At 71.1% G+C, this 20,853-nt stretch overlaps 2 protein-coding genes across 3 annotated transcripts; both read right to left on the reverse strand.

The window, feature by feature from the left end:
* Window positions 1–592: 592 nt before the first annotated feature.
* On the reverse strand, window positions 593–4,230 carry GHDC (GH3 domain containing). The gene is made up of 8 exons (XM_068419044.1): window positions 3,936–4,230; window positions 3,717–3,847; window positions 3,040–3,619; window positions 2,585–2,768; window positions 2,420–2,491; window positions 2,165–2,298; window positions 1,924–2,012; window positions 593–1,666 (listed from the first exon to the last, which is right to left on the reverse strand). The coding sequence occupies exons 1-8, from the start codon at window positions 4,228–4,230 to the stop codon at window positions 1,466–1,468; spliced, it is 1,686 nt and encodes a 561-aa protein (XP_068275145.1). The 3' UTR covers window positions 593–1,465.
* A 628-nt stretch (window positions 4,231–4,858) lies between these two features.
* LOC137673605 (signal transducer and activator of transcription 5B) lies at window positions 4,859–19,372 on the reverse strand. 2 transcript variants are annotated; one of them, XM_068418508.1, is made up of 19 exons: window positions 19,282–19,372; window positions 10,511–10,647; window positions 10,235–10,391; window positions 10,053–10,142; window positions 9,676–9,850; window positions 9,468–9,598; window positions 9,230–9,381; window positions 9,007–9,162; window positions 8,727–8,906; window positions 8,507–8,594; window positions 8,192–8,314; window positions 7,908–8,000; window positions 7,582–7,788; window positions 7,110–7,204; window positions 6,898–7,028; window positions 6,511–6,666; window positions 6,237–6,288; window positions 5,785–5,892; window positions 4,859–5,714 (listed from the first exon to the last, which is right to left on the reverse strand). In XM_068418508.1, exons 2-19 carry the CDS (start codon window positions 10,636–10,638, stop codon window positions 5,588–5,590), a joined length of 2,349 nt encoding a protein of 782 aa, XP_068274609.1. In that variant the 5' UTR covers window positions 10,639–10,647; window positions 19,282–19,372; the 3' UTR covers window positions 4,859–5,587. The 2 variants fall into 2 exon arrangements, with proteins under 2 accessions (XP_068274609.1, XP_068274608.1); XM_068418507.1 differs by having other exon boundaries at window positions 6,496–6,666.
* Window positions 19,373–20,853: the final 1,481 nt, after the last annotated feature.

Consider the following 20,853-nt stretch of genomic DNA (forward strand, 5'->3'; position numbering starts at 1 on the left):
CCTGCAGCCTGGCACCCAAACCCAGCCCACGCCCTGCATCCCTGGTACCCGCAGCCTGGCACCCAAACCGAGCCTGCACCCTGCACCCTGCACCCTGCCGCTGCCCATGCAGGCACCCCCCTCTGCCAAGCCTGTACCCCCCAGCCGCAGGCACCCCCAGCCGCAGGCGCTGCTTCTCCCCTCCGTGCAGCAGGATTTTACTCCAGGCGTTTCCCCGGCGGGGATGTGGGCAGGCGCCTCAGCCCGGTTCCCATCCCTGGCAGAGGTTTCGGCTGTGCCCGGAGGATGCTTTGTGTGGACCTTGCTCAGGATACTGTGCCAGCGGCCTGGCTTGCCCCCACCCCGGCAGCAGCTGCCTGCACAGCAGGTTGCCCAAGCACGGCGGCTCACTAGCCCTTAAAATAAACCTTAACAGGCAGGAGGGGGAAGGCCCAGTCCCTCCCCTGGTACACGTGTGCCTCAAAGGCACCAACAGCCAGAGCCCCCAGAGCCCCAGCCAGGCCCTGGACCGGGTAAATATTCATGGCTGCCCCTTCCCCAGGACCCCGAGGAAACAACAGCGACTTCTCAGCCACCAGAGCAGAGTCAGGACTGTCATCAAGCAATCTCTTTAATGAGGATTAAAAATAATTGTATAAAAAATCAGTCCCAGAGCACTGCCCCTTATTTATTTTTGAGAGATAATCCTCCTTTATTTTGCTTCTGTTCTTTCAAACACTAAAGCAGCCCTTGCTGGAGCTTATTGCTTCCTAAAGCAGTGGACGAGCACTGGAGCCTGCTGGAGGGGCTGCTCTGCGGCAGCCAGCACCTGCCACCACCAGCCACCCCGCGCCCTGCCCGCGGTGTCCCTGCCCGCGGTGTCCCTGCCAGGGGACAAAATGCCACCAGGACCTGGAGCTCAGGGGTGAGCCGAGCTCCCACACGGGCCCGAGGCTCCACTGCTCCTCCTGCTCCCGCTGTTTCCCCCACACCGGCTGCAGGCTGCGCTGGCCGAGGTGTCCCTCGGGAAAGGCACGGGCACCCGCTCCGCTGCAGCTGCCTGCGGGCGCTGCCAAGGCACGAGCAGGGCAGGGCGAGCCGTGGCCGCTGGTGGCAGGACCCGGCCGCCCCCGTGACACAGGAGCACCCGCAGTGCCACCCTGCGCCCAGAACAGCCCCGCGAAGGGCCAGGTCTGCTGGTGAGTGCCCAGGGCTGGGACCAGGGCTGCGGGGTGCTGCCAGTCCTGCTCCATCCCCGCGGGCAGCACCAAGCGGGGTGCCCACCAGCGCCCGGCGCCTGCCGCTGCCACGGAGCAGGGGCACGGCCGAGCTCCCTGGCTCCGTCTGCTCCACTCAGCCAACCCTGCCGGGGCTGGGCACCCTCACCCCCACACCCCCCACCAGGCACTCAGACCCTCTCCCCCCCAGGAGGACACATGCCAAGCGAACCCCAGGGGTGGGAGGGCCGCGGGCCCCCCGGGCTGCCCTAGGAGATGACGGTGCTCTGCACGAGCTGCAGCAGCCGCTGCTCCCGCAGGACCCTGGGCATGGGCAGGGGGGACCCCAGCGCCTCCCGCAGCCGGGCAAAGGCCCCGGCCCCCACCAGGTGCAGGCGCAGGGGCCCAATGCTGCCCTTGAAGCGGAATGACTTGTAGATGGGGAAATCCTCCTGGAGACACTGGTCCAGCTGCGGGGAGAGGGCCGGCTGTCCCGCTGTCCCACCCCGGCTGCAGCCCCCCGGGCAGGGCCGGGCTGTGCCCGAGCCCCCCCGGCAGCCCCGCAGCGAAGCACCCGGTGGTGGAGGGGCTGCCGGGTCACCACTGCCACCGCGTGGCCTGCCCGGCTGGCAGGGCGCGGGCAGGGTGCGGGCAGGGTGCGGGCAGGGTGCGGGCAGGGTGCGGGCAGAGGGGACCCGCCCCAGAACAGAGCCCGTGTCCCCCTCACCTTGTAGCGCTGCCCCTCCGACAGGTCCCGCAGGCCCCGCAGCTCCACGAACACCTCGTAGTGGGGGGCACAGGCCCCCGAAGAGGCGCCTGCAGCACCACGAGCACGTTAAAGATGCCCCCAGCCCCGCTGGGCACAGGCGACCCGGGGCCGAGCAGGGCGCTGGAGGGCTGGCAGAGCCCCGGGCAGCGCTGGCCGCGCTTTTGGGGGCACTCAGGAAGCTCTAGGGGGGTGGACTCACCCAGCAGGGCACTCTCCACACAGACGTAGTCGACCAGGCGAGCGCCCGGCCACATGCCCACGGCGCGGCGCAGGCTCCGGCAGAACCGCTCCTCGGGGATGTTCTCCCCCCGCACACTCAGCGCCTGGCCCTCCCTGGGCATGGGGGGGCCGGGGTGGGTGCCCCATTCCGGGGGTGCTGCCAGCACTGTCCCACCCAGACCCTGCCCGGCACAGAGCCCCCCGAGGTGAGGGGCAGGGGCCGGGGCGTCCTCACCTGCGCACGGGCTCCACCACGGGACACTGCTTGTGGAAGCCGGTCACCCTCAGCACCTCCCCGGCACGGCATCTGCGTGGGCAGAGGGAGTGTGGGGGGCCGGTGCCAGGCACGCGGGGCAGGGGCAGGCAGCCCCCCCGGACCACCGCAGCAGGGAGGAGGCACCTGTACTCCCCCGGCCGGGCGGTCAGGACCAGCCCGTACTCGCGTCCCTCCCAGAGCTCATCCAGCAGCACCGTCTGCGGCTCCTCCTCGGCCGGGCAGGGCAGGAACTCGCAGAAAGCCCAGTCGGGGCACAGCAGGAACCGGGGCACCGGCTCCTCCGGCCACAGGTTCACACCGAGCAGGGCTGGGCGGAGGGCAGCGCACGTCAGTGAGAGCCCCCCACAGCCCCCCGTCCCTGCCCACATGGCCTCAACCCCCTGCGAGGGGGACCTTCCCCACTAGTGCCAGGACAGAGCAGGCTCCAGAGAGCAGGGAGACCTCTCCAGGGAGGGATGTGGCACAGAGATGCACCCACATCTGCAGGGGCGAGGGGGGTTTGTGCTGCCACGCGGCAGCAGCTCCCCCCGTGCACCCAGGGCAGGCCATGGGGACAGCCCCGCGCGGGGGACACTCACCTCCGTCCGCCCGGTAGAAGGGGCAGTAGAAGGGCAGCCCCTCGCAGTCGGCCTGGCGGAGGGCATTGCGGTAGAGCTGCTCCGCGCCATGCGCCGTCCCCACCACCACCACCTCCAGCCGCGGCCACAGGCGCCGCACGATGCCCTCGAAGCCGCGGGCACACTCAGCCCGGAGCTCGGCCGCCCGGGCGGCATCAGGAGCCAGTAGCGCCTGCAGCCGGCCCCGCGCACCCTCGGGCAGCCCGGGCTGGGGGCTCAGCCTGCCCAGCGCCACGTCCTGGGCCAGCTCAGGCCAGCTGGCACGCAGGGCCGCCAGCGCGTCGTGCAGCTCAGCCGCCAGCCCGGCCTCCAGCACGCACAGGCCGCGCTCCCGCAGGGCGAACAGCAGCTGCGCCCGCAGAGCGGCGGCCCGCGAGGGCAGGGTGCCCGCCTCGGCCGGGGTGCAGTACAGGGTGGGCAGCGGCCAGCCCGCCGGGGGGGCACGGGGGCGGCCGGGCACCCAGGAGAGCAGGGCCGTGCCCCGGGGGGCCAGCGCCTGCGGGAAGGCGGCGTGGAGGGCGTCCAGGTAGAGCAGGGACCCCTGCGCGGGAGAGGCGGGGGTCAGGGGGGGCAGACCCGTGTGGGGTGCCCCCGCTCCCCTCCGGGTGCCCCCGCTCCCCTCCCCGATGCCCCCGTACCTGCAGGGGGGGGTCGGTGCCCCAGCAGCCGCGGAGCAGGGCCCAGGGGCGCAGCGGGGGGACCTGCCCCCCGGGCGCCCCGTCGGGGCAGCGCTGCCCCAGGGGCTGCCGCTCCCGGAAAGCCTCCGAGCCTGCCGGAGAGGGCGCGGGGTGAGGGGGGGGTGACTCCCGGGACCCCCCCCCAGCGCCCCGGCCCCCTGCCCCGCCGCCCCCCCTCACCGCGGGCCGTGCCGGGGGGCAGCAGCCGCCGCAGCCGCCGCTCCTGGCTCCGCCGCACCTCGCTGCCCAGCGCCTCCAGCCGCCGCCGGTACCGGCCCGCGGCGCAGAGCAGCGCGGAGCGGGACAGGCGGTGCCGCAGCGCGGGGGCGGCGGGGAGCGCCACGGCCACGGCCACCGCCACCGCCACGGCCACCGCCACAGCCAGCGCCCCGGTCCCCACGGCCACCGCCCCCGCGGGCAGCGCCACCGCCACGGCCACCGCCACGGCCACGGCCCCGGTCCCCGCCGGCAGCATCCCGGGGCGCGCACCGCCGCTGCCGGCACCGCGCAGGGACGCGGGCACCGGCCCCCCCCGAGCCCCCGGTCCCGGTCCCACTCCCGGCGCCCCGCGGCGATTCCGCCTCCGGCAGAAATGACGGAGAACGATCGCGCCCGGCGCCGCCCCCGCGTCAGCTCCGCCTTTGTTTTTATTTTCATTTTCTCCTCTCTACAAAAACCCCGACGCGGCCCCGGCCCCCCCCGGCCCAGCGGAGGATTAAATCGCAATTAAAACCCGAGCGCAAACCCCCGGCCAGAGGAAGCTCCTTCTGTGAAAGAAATAGTGCGATTTGTCGGGTTTGCTTTGCTTTTTCCCCAGGAAAACGTCCCCAGCGCCGCCCCCCCGGGCCGCCCCCGCTGCCCGGGCACCCCCCGGGCCCTGCCTGTGCCCCCCTGCACTCAGGGAGGGGACGTGGGGGCACAGACCCCAGCCCAGGCCTGGCCCCGGGGCACCACTCGCTGCTGCGCGTCCTCCCAGACTGGGGAGCACGGGGCCACCCCCGACCCCCCCTGGCCCCGGGCAGGCAGGGGAGGGGCTCTGCTCGCCCCCCCCTTAGCAAGGCAGGGACCTGCCTCCTCCCCAAGACACACGTGAAACCCAGAGCTTTTGTGTTACAAAAATATTCCGTGCTTTATTTACTCTGTGGTAGAAAAATAACATGGCCAGGGCCGCAGAGCTTCTGGGCCAGGGCGCGGGGAGAGGCGGGGGGGCAGAGGGCTCCGCTCCCCCCTGCCGCCCTCGCTGGGCGCCCTCGCACCCTCCCTCCCGTACGCTGCACCGGCTCCAAGGGGGGGTCTGGGTGCCGAAGGGGCTCCCGCAGCCTCGGGGAGCCAGAGGCAGCGGGGGGGCCCAGGAGGAGACCCCGCTGCTACAGAGCAGAGGGCCAGCACGGGCCCAGGGGGAGCCCCAGCCGCCCCACCCCGCACCCCGGAGCACCCACGCACCCCTGGGAACGGAGCCAGGGGGTGGCACAAGAAGGTGGCACGTACATTCTCAGTGATGACTGCGAAAGCAAAGGCGAGGCCGGACCCCCGGCTCCTGCCCCGCGCAGCCCCCCGGCGGGGAGCGGGGCAGCCCCGGGGCTGGTGCCTGCAGAAGCGGAAGCCGAAGCTGGGCCTCTTAAAAGGAACATACAGGAAAACCATGCGACAAATCCGCTGCCGTTTATACAAGGGCATAAACACCAAAGAGCCGGACGCCAGCCTGCGTTTCGGGGCAGCACAGAGCAAATCTGCGGGGCAGAGCCCGCCCGCCGCCCCCCCGGCACAGAGACACGAACACAGCACAGTCCCCGCAGCGCTGGGGCTGGAGGGGGGGGCCCGGCGCCCGCCCGTCACGACTGGGCGTGGGGGATCCACTGACTGTCCATGGGGCGCCGCAGCAGCTCCTCCACGTGCCTCGCCACGTCCACGGTGTCGTCCAGGTCGAAGTCACCCTCCGTGTCCAGCATGGCGTCGGGGCTGGGGGAGGCAGAGGGTGAGGAGGGGGCACCAGCCGCAGCAGGAGGGGGCTGGGGGACGCGATACCTACTTCTGGGTGTACATGTTGTAATGGGGCTGGGAGCAGACGGCGGGCGAGGGAGCCTGGTCCATGTAGGTGGCCCCTCCAGGGGCAGAATCGCCTGATGCGTTGACAAACCTGGGGGGACGAGGGCTCATGAGCGCGGGCAGGGGAGGGGACAGACTCCCACGGGGTGAAGTTGTGCTCTGGGAATTCCCATCTCCCAAGGCTGGGGGGTGCAAGCAAAGGACCCAAACCCCACAAACAGCGACAACCTGCAGGGTCCCCTGCCCCAGGGTGGCAGCACGGCGAGGCGGGGGCGTCCGCCTTCCCGGGGACCGCAGAGCCCTGCCTCGGCCCCCCAGCACCGACGGGGCCGTTGGTGGGGCCAGAGCCCGAGCGCAGCGGTGCCCGGGGCTACCGGCCGCCCCAGCCAGCTCGCCGGGGCACCGCGGAGGGTCTGCGTTCAGCGTCAGACTTACTCTGGCACCACTTGCTTGATCTGTGGCTTCACGTATCCATCCACGGCTTTAGCTGGAGGAGAAAAGGCAGCGCTGAGGCCCCGAGCTGCTGGCACGTGCCACAGGGCCGCGGCGGGGCTGGGGGCTCCCGCCCGGTGAGCAGTGGAGCGCCCGCGGGGCTGGATGTGGCTCCGGGGTAGGGGGAAGCTGCGAGCTCCGGCTCCACCCCGGGGGGATGCTCGGAGGAGAGGGACGCGCATGGGGCGAAGGGCAGCGCTACCTGGCGTGGACTCACAGAGAACCGGCGTGTAGTACTTGGAGAAGACCTCGTCCTTGGGCCGGTCGGGGAACACGTAGATGAGGTAACTGAGGTCCCCGAGGCGGTCGGCCAGGGAGCGGATGGAGAAGTCCCTGGTGGTGAAAGGCATCAGGTTCCAGAACATCCTCTCGGCTGGAAGACAAGAGCGAGGACCATGGTGACACCAGAGGCGCCAGCGGCTCCCGGCCCCGCGGGGCAGCCGGGGTGTTCCCGCAGCCTCCCACGCTCCCGTGTGCCCGGCCGCAGCGGTGACGGTGCCCAGCCGAGACTGGAGGGGCCGGAGGAGCAGCCCCAGGGCCCCGGGCAGGAGGCGGCCGGTTCCCAGGCTGGGGTGGGGGGTGCTGGCTCCTGGCACACACTCACAGGAGTCGAACTTCCAAGCGATGGTGATGCCGCCGATCTCCGAGTCGCTGAAGCGCAGCAGGAAGGTGCCGTCGGGCTTGTTGATGAGCAGGTCGTGCGCCTGCTGCTTGTTGACGAAGCCCAGGATGGCCCTAGGCGGAGCGGGGGGTCATACCGGGGGGTCATACCGGGCGGGCGGGGGGCCCGGCGGCGCAGGGCACGGTAGCTCTTACCCGTCGTTCCAGTGCGGCTTCAGATGCTTCTTCAGCACCTCCATGACCCCGTCAAACCACTGCCAGAAGGTGTAATTCCTCCCGGGCAGGTTTTCCTGTTGAAACCCCCAGAAAATGAGCACTCCTGGCTCCAGCCTCGCAGCTGCTGTCAAACAGCACGAGCGTTGGGTGCAGCAGCGGGGACTCGGGGACCTGGACCGTGGGATGGCCACCAGCAGTGCCAATCCAGGCGGGGGTCAGCCTGGCCCAGGGGGCCAGCAACAGCTCCCCGTGGCCGCAGACCCCCTCTGTGGGCCCTACAGCACCCCGTGTCCCTCCAGGCAACACCTCCCACCCCGGCGCAGCTCCCAGCAGTCTCGTTTTTGCATCCCTCCAGGACAAAACAGCTCCTTGGGAGGGACGTGCCCCATCCAGCCCCCTGGCACACACAGGACCCCTGCAGCTCTCCCAGCACAGAGCCCTGCCCGCTCACCCGGTTGAACTGGGACCAGGACACCGTGGTGCTGCTGTAGTCCTCGAGGTGGGAGCTGGTGCTGTTGAAGAGCTTCTGTGCCAGGAACACCAGGTTCTCCTTGGTCAGCCCGCGGCTGCTCTGCACCTCCGCCTTGAACTTCATGTTGAGCGCCTCGCAGAGCTGCGGCCACTGCACCTTGTCGGGCACGGCGAAGGGCACGCGGCCCTGGGGGGCACAGAGCAGGCTCAGCACCCAGCTCTGCCCGCCGGGACGCTGAGCCCAGCTCCCGCAGCCCCCCAGGGCGGACGGGGCCCGTCCCACCCCCCCCCGGCGCTGGCACTCACGGGCTCGGCGAAGGCGTTGTCCCAGAGCACGGTGGCCGTGGCGTTGTTGTCCTGGCTCCCGTGCACGATCACCACCACGGGCAGGGACAGCGTCTGCCAGGAGGAAGGAGACCGGGATGGGCTGTGGGGCACCACGGGGGCATCGCCCATGGGCACCCGTGGGGACCCCTGGGCCACCCTGGCCTGCGTGGGCACCCCGTGGCCCCTGCCAGCCCCACACCTGTGGGGCACGGTGCCCGTGGCTTGCCCAGGCACTGCAGAGGGGACGTGGCCGGTGGCTTTACCTTCACCTGGAAGACCAGCTCGTTGCCACCAACACTGAACTGTGACTCGAAGAGGATGGTGAACTTCTCCTCCGTCACCGACTCGGCCCCGCGGCGGTCTGAGCGCTTGATCCGCTTCAGGGACTGCGGGGACACGAGAGGTGGGCACGGGGGGACGGGTGGGGACACGGGGGGACGCCGGGGTGAACACGGCGGGGATGCAACGCAGACGGGGACGCGGGGGGTGAACGCAGGGGCACGTGGGGGGTGAACATGGGGCACACGGGGGACAGGAGGGTGGGCACGAGCGTCGCGGAGGGAGCCGGCGGCGCTCACCATGTTGCGGAAGTGTGCGCTGAGCGTGCCCGTGGCCTGGTGGTACTCCATCACGCAGCAGTTGTTGAGGATCTCCCCGCTGCTCTCGCTGCCACAGGAAGGGGCAGGGACAGGGGGGCCATCAGGGCTGGGAGCCCGCGTGGGGTGCGGCCCCCCAGCGCCCCCCGCCTCCTCAGCAGCCCCGGCCCCCCCGCAGCACACCCCGGCCCCCCGGCATTACTTGCGGGTGCTCTCGTTCTTCAGCAGGGCCTTGGCTTGCTGCTCGCTGATGATGGTGGCCTTCACCTGGGGGGGGTTCATGTGCACGTTCAGCTTCCCCCCCACCAGGAGCCGCACGGTGGCTGCGAACTTGGTCTGGGTCTTCAGCACCTGGGGGGGCTGCTTCTCGATGATGAAGGTGCTGGGGGGGCACGGGGATCAGGGGCAAGCGGGCAGAGCAGCCCCCGCCCGGCCCCGCCACCCTCCGGGGTGCCTCAGCCGAGCCGGGCCCCAGCCCGTACCTGGTCACCAGGGCGGAGATGATGTCGGTGATGGTGCCGTTCAGCTCCGACAGCATCTCCTCCACCGGGCCCGGGATCGGCAGCTGCTGGCACAAGTGCTCGGCGCGGCGGATCTGCTGCCGGTTCTGCCAGATGATCTCCGCCAGCTTCTCGCACCTGGGGACAGCGGGGCTCAGCACCGCGCCGGGGCTCGGCACCCCGTCCCACCCCACCGGGCACCCACCAGGTCTGCAGCACGTCCAGGGTGCCCTCGGGGGGGCCCCCGTTCCCCGCCAGCTGCTGCCGACGCTTCCACTGGATCAGCTCGTCGTCCAGGATGGTCGTTTGCTGCTTGCGCAGCAGCTGCAGCATCTTCTGGTGCTTCTCGGCCAGGTCCTGCGGGGCGGGATGGCGACACGGGGCATGGAGATGGTGTCAGGGGGCACAGGGATGGCGTCACGGGGCACGGGGACGGCACTCACCACGCGGTACTGCTGTAGTGTCTGGGCCTCCCGGTGCAGCCAGGCCTCCAGCGACGCCTTCTTCTGCTGCAGCGTCGTCTCCCGCGACAGGCGCTCCTGGGGGCCCAGCTGGGAGAGCTGGGAGAACTGGGCTGGGGGACGGGGCGCAGCGTTAGGGCCGGTACTGCCAGCGCCGCGACCCCGGCACCCCCCCGGCTCCCCCACCCACCTTGGAGGCGCATGTTCTCCTGGTACTGGATGATGAAGTACTCCTGCGTCTGCTGCAGCTTCTTGAGCTCGTTCTCCGAGTCCTGCGTGATGAGCCGCAGCTCCTCGAAGGTCTGGTTGATCTGCAGGTGCTTCTGGGACATGGCGTCCACGAGGGAGCCGGCCGGCGAGGGGCTCTGCATGGGGCACGGGGAGCACTCAGCACGGCCAGGGACCCCCCCCATCCCCTGGGTGCTGGGGGCAGTGGGGACCCCGAGTACCCCCTGCCTCGGGGCTGCTCCCACGGCCCCCATGCTGGAGACCCCGAGCATCCCCCCGCCCAGCGGGACCCGATCCCTCACCCCCCCGACACCGATGCCCCACGGCCCCCACACTCACGTTGTTCGCCTCCCGCACCAGCCGCTGCTCGTGGTAGAGGATGTGCCGGATGCAGCGCACCAGCTCCATGGGGCACCGGTCGTACGTGTTCTGCAGGGAGGTTGTACGCGTCCAGCCTGAGCCAGGCACGGGGCAGGGACACCCCCCAGCCCCGCAGCCCCCGCCCGCGGCCCCCCACTCGCCTGCAGCTGCGTGGCGTAGTGCCCCAGCTTGATCTTCAGCAGGAAGCCATCTTCGCCCACTTGGTGGTCCGCCTTCTTCTGCAGCTCCTGGATCAGCCCCTCCAGCAGCTGCGTCGCCTTCACGTTCTCCTGGGGGTTGTCGAGGTCGATGGAGTCCCTGCGTGCGTGGAGCAGAGCGGCGGCGTCAGGGCAGCCCGGGGGGCACCCGTTGGCACCCCAGGGCGGGTACTGCCAAGCCCAGCACCCCCCGCGGGGACGGGGACCCCGGTGACCTACCACGCCTGGCTCTCGATCCACTGCGACAGGTAGTGCCGCACCTCGATGGGGAAGTGCTGCCCGTAGAGCGCCTGCATCTGCCGCAGGGCCTCGCCCTGGAGCTGCTGCGCCTGGATCCACACGGCCATGGCTCACCCCTGCGGGACGCGGGCCGGTCAGGGCGGGGGTCCGGCCCTGGCTGCCCCCCGAGCCCTCTGCAGGAGCCTCCGGGTTCGCCGGCGCTGCTGGAGCTGCCTCCAGCTGCCGAAGGAAGGGGCGTGGGGGGGCCCCGGCTCGGAGTCACCCCGTCTTTTCTAGGCAGAGCCCCAGCAGGGTCCCGGGCCGGCCCCCGCGCTGCCTCTCCACACGGGAACCATTTCCCCTCGCCGCGGGATCGCAGCCACCGCCGGCCTCGTGGATGAGGAAACGGGGCCAGGGGGAGGCGAGAAACCCCGGGTGACGCAGAGCGGAGCCCCCCCGTGCTCACCCGGCTCCTGCCCACGCCTGGCAGTGCCCCGGCCCCGAGGGCCCCCGTGGCACCACAGCCCCCGGCACGTCCCCGGTCCCACAGCCACCGCGTACCCCGTGCCCCGGTGGCGTGGGAGCGCTGCCAGATCCCCCGCAGCTCTGGCCCCCCGGCTCAGCCGCGGCAGGCAGGGAGAGGGGACAGCACCTATAAAAAGCCAGAGCAGCCCCTGCCACGGTTATTTCTGCACCTCGGTGGGGCCTGGAAAAACAACCCGGCGGTCGAGTCTTTCGGGGTGACGCGACGGTGATCCGCGGCCGGAGCCCCCGAGCCCTCCGCACCCCCCCGGGCAGGAAGAGGATCAATAACCCCGAGTTGGCTAAAAATGAATTTTTCCCCTATAAAAAGGAAGGAACGTTTCCACATTCACAGAAATGACCGAGTTGGAAACACTGCTGGCACGGAGGGGCCTGGGGAGGCACAAACACGCAGGCGAGGAGGGGAAGGGCCGGCGGGACGGCCGGCGGCAGGACGGGCGCTGGCAGTTAGACACTGCGGGCGCTTGATAAGGGGCATCGGTGGCACCCGCTGCCCCGGCAGAGCCGAGGAGAGCGGCCACGGCCGCGCCGGTGCCAGGAACGGCCAGAGCTCCTGGAGCGGCGGGGACGCCTGCAGGGACACAGAGCAGCCAGGCGCTGCCCTGCCTACCGAGAAAATGGTGACCCGTTCCCAGCTCATGGTGACAAAACACTTCCTATTCCACTCCAGCGCGTTGTTAAGCAACGAGTCTGGGGCTGCCGCTGCGGTGAGCCGGCAGACACCGCGCTGGGCCAGCACCGGCCTGGGAGCGCCAGCACCGCTGCGGGTGCCAGCGTCACGGCAGCCTGGACGAGGGACCGTGTAGCACCCGACAGCGACATGGCTCACCCGGCGCGTGCCCCAGCCGCAGCCAGGGCCGTCCCCGGGGCCACGGCACACCAAAACCACACCTGTGCCAGGCTTGGACACGACCTCCATGGGCATCACCAACACAACAGCGGGTGCTTCTCCAAGCACCTCGTTTCTGTCTCCTGTGCCTCACCCATGGACTGACAAACCGAACCCCGCTGAGCCCTGCGGGCACCCCGAGCACCCCGGCACGGCTCCCGCACCCTGGCAGGGACGGGCAGCGCTGCCGCGACATCACGCACTGCCGGGGTCAGCCGTACACACGCTCAAACAACGGCAAAAGACAGATAATTGCAGTGGTTTAAGCTACTTTGCATTCACTTGCTGGCAGCGAGCTCTAACCCACCCGTTACCGCAGCTCGGTTAACCAGCAGCAACTCGGTTAAGCCGCAGCAACGCGTTCACCGGTGACTTATCCCCTGCACAGCCGCTGCCCGGAGGGAGCAGAAGTGCCGTGGAGAGGGACCCCAGCCCCGCAGGGACAGAGGGGAGACACTGCTGTCATTGCTTCTGCACGCGACAGCCCCGCTCCCCGCTGCCCATGGGGAGGCACCACCAAACCGGCCACAAAATGGGTGAAACCCCCGCAAAAGGGGCTCTCAGAGGGCAGCAGGAGCGAGGACGGGCAGGGGGAGGCTGGCAGCATCGCTGGGGCCGGGGGCAGCCAGGGGACCTGATGTGACCACACTGGGATGGGTGACAGCAGCAGCCCTGGGGGCAGGAGCGGTGGCACCTCCCAGCTGGCACCAGCGCCGGGAAAGCCAGAGCAAGCCAGAGCGCGTCTGTGGGCAGACAAAAGGAGGGAAATGCCTGACGGGGCGAGGCCGGCGGCGGCACCTTCCCATGCGCCGTGGGCACGGCAAAGCCCAGACACGGGACGCGCCCACCCAGGGGCCGGCGCATGCACCATCGCGGGATGCTCACGGGATGCTCGCAGCGCACAGCCACCCTGGGGACCTCGCCGTGGGCAGGACCCCCCTGTCCTGGTGCCAGCACGGCCCCTGACCACAGCCCCTTGCCCAATCTCATGCCCTGCAGGGCCGGGCAGGGGCCGAGAGCCGGGCAAAGCCCTGGAGGGCCGCAGAAAAGGGCTCTGGCCATAAGCCCCTTGCCCCGCGCAGCCCCTCTGCCACGGCAGCTCCCGCACCGCCCTGCGCCTGGTGCTCTCCCAGCCCGGGGGTCTCTAGAGCAGTGTCCTGCCCTGGTACCAGGCTCCAGCAGGCAGCAGCCCTGCGCCCACCACAGTAAACACGTGGACACGTGGTTTCTTGGCACCTCCAGGCGCCCACGATCGCTTCCAGGTCAGAGCCGGCCTCGCTCCTGCCCCGGCAGCCCCGCTGGGAGGGGACGCTGCGGCCCCCAAGGGCAGCCCCACACAGGGTCCCTCCAGGGCAGGAGGCGGCCCCCGGCCATGGCAGTGCTGGCAGCCCACAGCAGCCGCTGGGCACACGGAAGGGCTCCGGTTCCCCCAACAGACACCCACCCCCCTGCCCGCACCAGCTCACCCAGGGGACCCGCTGGAGCCCCTGGGCAGCCCCACGGCCCCACTCGGCTGGACTAAGGGCTCCCCCAGCTCGGCCCCCCTCTCCCCCACACGGGGGGCTGCCCGCCGCAGGCTGCACCACGTCCTGCCCCGTGGCTGGGGGGCACAGAGGGCTCCGCACCCACCCAAGGGGGCCCTGCAGCCCCGGGACCATCCCAGCCAGGGGCTCCCCAATGCTCGGCACGGTTCCCAGCTCCTCCAGCGCCCAGGAACTGCGGCCCCGTCCCACAGCCGCACTCACCCGGGGTCGGGCACCCCTCTGCCCCTCACACGCTCCGGTGTCCTGGCCCGGGGCAGCCCGGCTGCAGCTCCGGCAGGCGCTGCCAGCACCGCCGGGCTCCCGGGGCGGCCGTTCACAGGCTGCGTGCCACAGGAAGGCGCGGGGAGCAGCTATTTCCTTCCAAAATGTCAGCTGCCTGCGCAGGGCTGCCAGCGGGGCCGGCACCCCTCCGCGCTTGGCCCCACGCTCCTCCCCGGTGCCGGAGCCGGGCACAGCCTCTGCCCCCGGCGGGTCGGTGGGGCTGAGCCCCCCGAGCCCCCTCCAGCCGCGGACGGGACCCCAGGGACCGGGCAGGAGCTCAGCACGAGGGGAGATGGGACAGACTCACCTGCACCCCCCGGCCCCGCGCACAGCACCGGGGCAGAGCCCGTGCTGGGGAGCAGCCCCCAGACCCACCTGGAGCGGGTGCCGGGTGCGGGGGGCCGGCACGGGGGCTGCGGCACCGGGAGCGGGGCTGCTCGCCCGTTTTATGCCCGTCTGTGGTTTCCAGCTCTGGCGGGGAGGCGGCAGTGCCCGCCGGCGCGGGGGCCGGGCTCCTTCTAGAAGCTCCGTGCTTTGATGGGGTTCGTTTGTCTCCCGCAGCGGAGCGGCGGCGGCCGATGGCTTCGCCCCGGTGGCATCGAGGAGGCGGCAGCCGACCGCCCCAGCCCACGCCAGAGCCCCGGCCCACGCTGGAAACTGCCGGGGCCGGGGGCTGGGGGCTCACGGAAGGGGCATGGCCAGCTCTGGGAACACAACGTGCCCCGCGAGGGCAGAGGCGAGGGGCCGGCAGCCGGCAGCGCCGCGACCCGCCGGCCTTCCTGGAGCTTCAGGAGCCAAAAATGGAGAACTCGCACCGTGACAGGAACAAGGAAACCCCACGGGCGGCCCGGCGCTGCCCGGGGCCAAACCGGCCCCACGCGCGGGTGGAGACGCCCCGGCCAGGGAGGCTCGGGGCCGGGGGCTGCCTGCAGCTCGGCTCACGCCCCGCGCCCGGGGCTGTACCTGCCCGCTGGCATTTGCCGCCCTCGGGAACAGGTTTTCTCCCCTCTTCAGATTTTCCCTTCCAACCACAGAGGCCCAGAAACCTGCGTCAAACCAAAACCACCAAAATACCCAACAAAATCCCAGTGAAATCCCTTGAATCCAGGGGCTGGGACCACCCCGGTGCACCCAGAATCACCCCGGCACGGCCGCGGCCGGGCACATGCGGTGCCCCGGTGCTGGCGGGATTCCCTCCAACGCCGAGCACGGAGCAGCAGCTTCACACGTAGGAACGGGCCAGGAGGTCTGGGACAAGGGAGGAGCCCCCGCACCCCGCAGACAGTTCATCCTTGCGTTGCCCCTTCCAACAAACCAGCCGAGCAGAGCAGCCACCCCCAGGGCCCCCCAGACACCCCCGGGGTCCCACGTCAGCCCCCGGCACCACGGCCACCCCCAGCACCGCCCCGGGCTCGCTGCTAATCCCTGCTCAGCCCAGCACCAGCCCAGCAGGGACGGGCTGGTCAGAAGGACCTGAGGATTAAGCTCATTTCAGCATCGAATTAGTCCCGATTGGGGTCTGGAGACACAATTTCATTTTATCCGCCGTGCGCACACACAATCGCACTAATCCAGCCACCAGCCGGGGGGCACGCAGACACCCAGGGATGCTGGCAGGAGCGGGGACTAGTCAGAAGGGGAATAAAAAACCAAACCACCAATGGCTTCTGCAACAAAACTCTCACTCAGAGCGGGTGAAGCTCACCGTCGAACCTGGCCAGGGTTCAGCGCAGCGCTCACCCCCAGGCGCACACAGACACGTCCAGGGGGGAGAGCTGGGGCTCGGCTTCCCTCGCCCCGGGACACGCCTGCCAGCCCTGGGAGCAGCCAGCAGCCGCCGGCGGTGCCGGGCAGAGCCCCGGCCTCGGGGCCGCGCCGTGGGCGTCCCACCGAAGCGTCTCCCAAAGGCTCGGGTGCCCGGCGGGGATATAACCGGAGCGTGGGCCAGGGCAGCCGTGGTGCCCGGAGCTGCAGCCCGCGAGCGCCGGGGCTGCACGTTAACGCGCCAAACAGGACAGAGATCGTTTCACCGCTGGTCCAGTCGGTGCGCAGGGCTGGGACATGCCGCCAGCGAGAGCTGCCCCTTCCTCTGCCGAGAGCTTTGCAGACAGCCGTCGAGCGAGAGGGACGAGAGGGCAGCCGGAGCGGTGACCGGGGCCGTGCCGACGCCGCGCCGGCTCCTCACGCTCTGCCCCAGCCTTTTCCCCAATTCCCTCCCCGGCAGAGCTGCGCTACAGCCCAGCGTTTACATCTCATAACAACAGGAAGACACGAAGTTGCAGCGAAAAGGGAGATTGCAAAACTCACCAGTGACTGTTTGAACAGGGAGCGGGTCGCGGCCACGTCACGGTTCGGCCGTGCCATCGTGGCCGCCCGCGCCCGGCGAGGAGCCGCCCGGCAGCACATCGCTGCCCGGCTCGGGGGACATGGGTGCTGGTGCCGGCGAGGCGTGGGGCACGCAGCGTGTCCACCCGCGAGCGGCCAGCGTGCCCGGCCCCTCGCAGCAGCTGGAGGGTGGATCCCGCGTTATCAGCACGCCAGCCCGGCGCTATCGGCCAGGAAGCCGCACTCGCGTGCGTGCCTCCCCCTCGACGCTTCCCAACGCGCCGGGAGCCGGCTGGCCGCAGCCTACCTTTTATCAGCCAGCAGATGTTGCTAGAACTGCTGTGCACGCAGGATTCGGGCATGCCCAGTGCCGCCTGGATCCCCGCGCGGCCACGCCGTGCCAGGGTAAACACCCCCGCCCCCTTCCTCCGGGATCAAAACACTCGGGGGTTGCAAAACAGGCACCCCATGAAAGGAAAGGCACGCCACAGAAACGGCACAGCTGCCGGGGCCGCTTCACCCGGAGCCGCGCGGCCGCAGAGCCGAGCCCTGACCCGTCCCGGCATGGGGGGGACCGGGGAGCCCCTGCCTCTGTCCCCCGGCACGCGCCGGCTCCCCCGCGGCACATCAGGCCCCGTAACGCGGGGGCTGCCCCGCAGGCAGCACCCACGGCCGTGCGGGGGGGAGCCGCAGCCCTGCCGGGCAGAGGGACCGCGGCCCCCGGCGCAGGTGCCCGGGGATGCCGAGGGGAGGGAGGTCCTGCTCGACCCACGCACCATCCTGCCGCGCGCGGGCTCCCGGCGGCTCCCGGGGCTGCCGCGGAGCCCGTGGAGCACAGCCCGCCTTACGGTAATTCCTTGCAAACCAGAAAGTCATTTCCCAGCTGACGGGGCCGCTTTACTGTACTCGGCACGGCACAGTCACCGCTCGCCGCCCACACTGTGGAGGGGGACGAGGAGCAGGGATTTTTCGCGAGCAGAGTATCTGGGTTTTGCTATCACTCGAGAGAGAGCTGGGAAACCCCACGGCGAAGAGCTCACAGCCGCTCTGGAGTCAGCACTTCCCCTGCAGCGAGAGGGGAAGGTCCCTCCAGAGGCTCCGTGCAGCCCTGCACTGAGCATCCCCGTCCCCAGCCCCGGCACCAGCATCCCCCGTCGTGCCCCAAAGCATCGGCCTCGGGACAAGGCGGGCGCACTGAAGTCAGCAAGGTGGCTCTGGTGACAACTGCCAGGGGCAAACACCCCCCAAGGGAGGACACTATCAAAGTGCCACGAAACGCAGTGGGTGACAGCCGCCCGTCACGCCCCGTTCCCAGCCCGGCTCTCCCATGTCCCCGGGCATGGGCTGTTGGCACCTCTCAACCAGAGCTCCTCCTCCACGTGGCTGCACACGCGGCACGGCACGGCCCTCCCTGGCCCTGGGGACAAGCCCCACTCCCCAGGGACAGTTATAAAACCCAAGGAGACGGTCTCCATCCTCACGTCCAGCACCTCCGGGACTGGGGAGCCACGGCAGGTCGGGCTGCGATCCCAATGGCTTCGGCAGCATCAGGGCTTGCTGCAGCCACCTGCGGGCAGGTGACCCCGACACCCGCAACGCCTCCCTCTCACCAGAGCCACGCTCGGCGCTGGGCCCCAAGCGAACCTCCCTCCAGCGCGGGATCGCTGTGTTGGTGCAAACACGTCGAAGCGCGATGGCAAACCTTGGCTTGAAATCACCACCGAGGCAGCACCCCAAGAGCAGCCAGCCCTCCCGCGCCAGCAGGGCCACGCTCCCCGTGACAGGCCAAAGCCTTCATCCCGCAGATGGGGCACAGGGATGAGGGGGAACAAAGCTCCCACAGGGCTGGTTCCCTGGTGCCTGCGGTGGCGGACGGGTTCTCCAGACCACCCCACAGCGCACGCGCCAACTGCCTCCATCAACACCGGCTGCCGAGGCTCGCGCAGCTCTGGCTGCGGCCACGAGTGCCACCGGCGACGTGGGCCTGGCCACCGGCAGCTGGTGGGGTGAGCCAGCCTGGGGCCAGGAACGTCCTGCTGCAGCAAGGTGACCCGTGCTGCGGGGACTTCATGTGCCACGTCCCTGCCACAGGTGAGCCACGCGGCCCTGCACCGCGCTGCGGTCCTGCCACGGCAGTGCCAAGCCCCGCACCCCTCGGCAATGTGCCCCGACCACCGCGAACAGATCACTTGCTGCCACTGCCTGTCGCTCGGCCATGGGGCTCCCTGAGTGCGCCGGGGCGCGCGGGCTCCTGCCAAGCCTCACCGCGAGTCCACGCGAGCCAACGGCCCCAGCTCCGCGCCGCAGCCGACACCAGAGGTGTTACCGCCGTCAGCAGTTCAGGCGGAGGCAGAGCTGGGGAGTCCCTGGCAGCGCCAGCGCCCACACCCCGGTGCCGATGCGAGCTGGGCGCTGGAGCCCCGGAGCCGCTCGGCGTCACGTCAAGGAGTGGCCAGAGCCCGGCCTGGCCCGAGCCCAGCGGGCCGGGCACGCAGCCCTGACAGCTCCCGTATCCCGCCGGACAGGTGGCCACCGCGGCCCCGGGCCCGCAGCCACCCGGCCGCGCAGGAGCTGGGTGACAGGCCCGCCGGCGCTGCGGCCCCCGGGGTGTCACCGCTCCCACCGCCACCGCGGGACGTTTCCAGCCGCCTTCGACCCTGCCCGGCAGCGCGGAGCCGCGTGTCCCACCGACGGCGAGCGGGACCCCGCGCCCACCGCGCTGCCCCGGCCCGGTGGGCTCCCCCGGCGGGACCCCGCCTGCCCGGGCCCCCCCCCGTCCCCAGCCGCTGCTCAGCCGGGGCCCGGCCCGGGCGGCGCGAACCGGCCCCGCTCCGCCGGGTGACGAGCGCCCCCGCCCCGGCCCCACCGCCCGCCCCGGCCCGCGCAGCGGCCGCGCAAAGTCCGCCCGCCCCCCCGGCAGCGGCCCCGCTCGCGGCCCGCGGCCCTGCCCGGCCCGGCGCGGCCCCCCCCCCGCCGCAGCGAGACCGCGGGCCCGGCCGGAGCCACCGCAGCGCCCCGGGCCCGGCCCCGCCGCCGAGTTACGAAACACCCAAAATATTTACGAGGGGCGGCGGGGGGGGAGGAGAGGCGGAGGCGCGCCCCGGGCCCCGGCCGCCCCCGCCGCAGGTGCCCTCGGCCCCGCCGCCCGGAAAGCGAAAGCGGCCCCGGCCCCGGCCCCGGTTCGATGGCGGCCCCGCGCCCGCTCCTACCTGCGGCCGCGGAGGCGGCTGCGGCTCCGCTGCTCGGCGGCTCCCGGCGCTCGGCCCCACCGTCGCTCTGCCCCCTCCGGCCGCCGCCGCCGCCTGCGCCGCCCCCCGCCGCCGCCGCCCGGCCCGGCCCGGCGCGCGCGGCACCGCCCCCCGCGGCACCGCCCCCCGCCCGCCCCCCGCGCCGCCGGCACCGGCACCGGCACCGGCAGAGCCCGGCGCAGCTGCGAGCTTCAGCAGCGCCTACGGCGGGGCACAAACCGGCACCGGAGTGTGGCACCGGGTACCGGGGAAACCCAAACCGGCACCGGGAGTTGGTGCTGGGCACGGGGGTGCTGAAACGGTACTGGGCGTTGGCAGCGGCCTGAGCCAGCACCGGCACCGGCATGGGGCCCTTATGCCCGGGGGATCCCACTCCAACACCAGCACCGGGGGGAGCCCACCGCAGCACCGGGCACGGGCACCAGGATCAGATCCCCGGCACCTGGCGTGGCCGGGACGCCCCCCGGGCACCGGGATCCACCCGGGCACCGGGACCCCCGTCTGCACCTCTCCTTTCTCCCACATCCTCCCCGGTGCCCCGGGTCTCCAGCCATTTCCCCCTCGCCACCGTCCCTGCCCACGGGACGGGCTCTTCCCCGCAGCCCATGGCCACCCCAGGCACCCACCCACGCCACCACGTGCCACCGGCCCCGCTGCAGCGCAGCCCTGGCAGCCGCTGGGCCATGGCGAAGGTGCGAGTGCTGCCCGGTGCACCCGTTAATATTCCTTAACGGTGTCTTTGTGCCGCGCTGCCCGCAGGCCTCGGCTGCCACCCGCTCGCCCCGAGCTGCTCGGGGCAGAGGCTGCGTGGGCTCCCGTGCCTGGGGCAACGGGTTTGCCATGGCACATCGGAGGATGGGGACCATTCCAGGACGGCGGCACCGGCCTGGCACCGTGGGGTCCGTGGGGTTTATCAGCTCCGGCCAAGTACCCGCTGTGTCCCCAGCGCTGCCGCAGCCTCGTGCACCAGTGGGGCGAGGACGCTGGGAGCGCAGGCAGGGAGCGGGCACCGGGGCATCTCCCTCTCCCGAGCTGCCACGTCCCCCGCGAGCTGTAACGGGACCCAAGGCACTACCTGCTCCTCTGGCGTCCCCCAAACAGGGGAAGGTGGCAGCAGCCACGAGAAAACCAGCGCGAGGGGCTCTCGCACAGCTGCCCACCCACACCGAACACCGCCCAGGCAGCGCTGGCACCGCAGGGCGATGGGGCACCCCGGGTGACGGGGCACCCCGGGCAGCGGGCGGCTGCTGTGTGGCGGCAGGAGAGGTGGCTGGGCAGGAAGCAATACTGGGTGTGCTCGTTTCTGCCTGAGCGCTCTCGCCAGCCGCATGGGATCTCCTGGGCTTTCACTTTCGTTACCAGTTAATCTTCTGCGGCCTGAAAAAACTCTGGAGGGAAATTCAGCGACCGCCCAGCGCCGTCCCGCTCTGGCCTGGGAGAAGCGTGGGTGTCCGAGAGAGACGGGCTCGGCTCTCCTCGCTCAAGAGCTGCTGCTGGGACAGGATCGTTCTCAGGACAGTTAATGCGCCCGCA

This window comes from Nyctibius grandis, chromosome 26 (assembly GCF_013368605.1).
Source record: "Nyctibius grandis isolate bNycGra1 chromosome 26, bNycGra1.pri, whole genome shotgun sequence".
In the NCBI taxonomy this organism is placed as follows: Eukaryota; Metazoa; Chordata; class Aves; order Nyctibiiformes; family Nyctibiidae; genus Nyctibius; species Nyctibius grandis.

Excerpts from the sequence above, each read along its gene's own strand:
- GHDC (XM_068419044.1), bottom strand. The coding sequence starts at position 4,230 with ATGCTGCCGGCGGGGACCGGGGCCGTGGCCGTGGCGGTGGCCGTGGCG. Across the intron at positions 2,013-2,164 it reads TGTGGAGAGTGCCCTGCTGG|GCGCCTCTTCGGGGGCCTGT; the intron begins GTGAGTCCACCC and ends GTGGTGCTGCAG. Across the intron at positions 1,667-1,923 it reads CGGAGGGGCAGCGCTACAAG|CTGGACCAGTGTCTCCAGGA; the intron begins GTGAGGGGGACA and ends CTCTCCCCGCAG.
- LOC137673605 (XM_068418507.1), bottom strand. The coding sequence starts at position 10,638 with ATGGCCGTGTGGATCCAGGCGCAGCAGCTCCAGGGCGAGGCCCTGCGG. Across the intron at positions 10,143-10,234 it reads ACTACGCCACGCAGCTGCAG|AACACGTACGACCGGTGCCC; the intron begins GCGAGTGGGGGG and ends ACCTCCCTGCAG. Across the intron at positions 5,715-5,784 it reads TACAACATGTACACCCAGAA|CCCCGACGCCATGCTGGACA; the intron begins GTAGGTATCGCG and ends TGCCTCCCCCAG.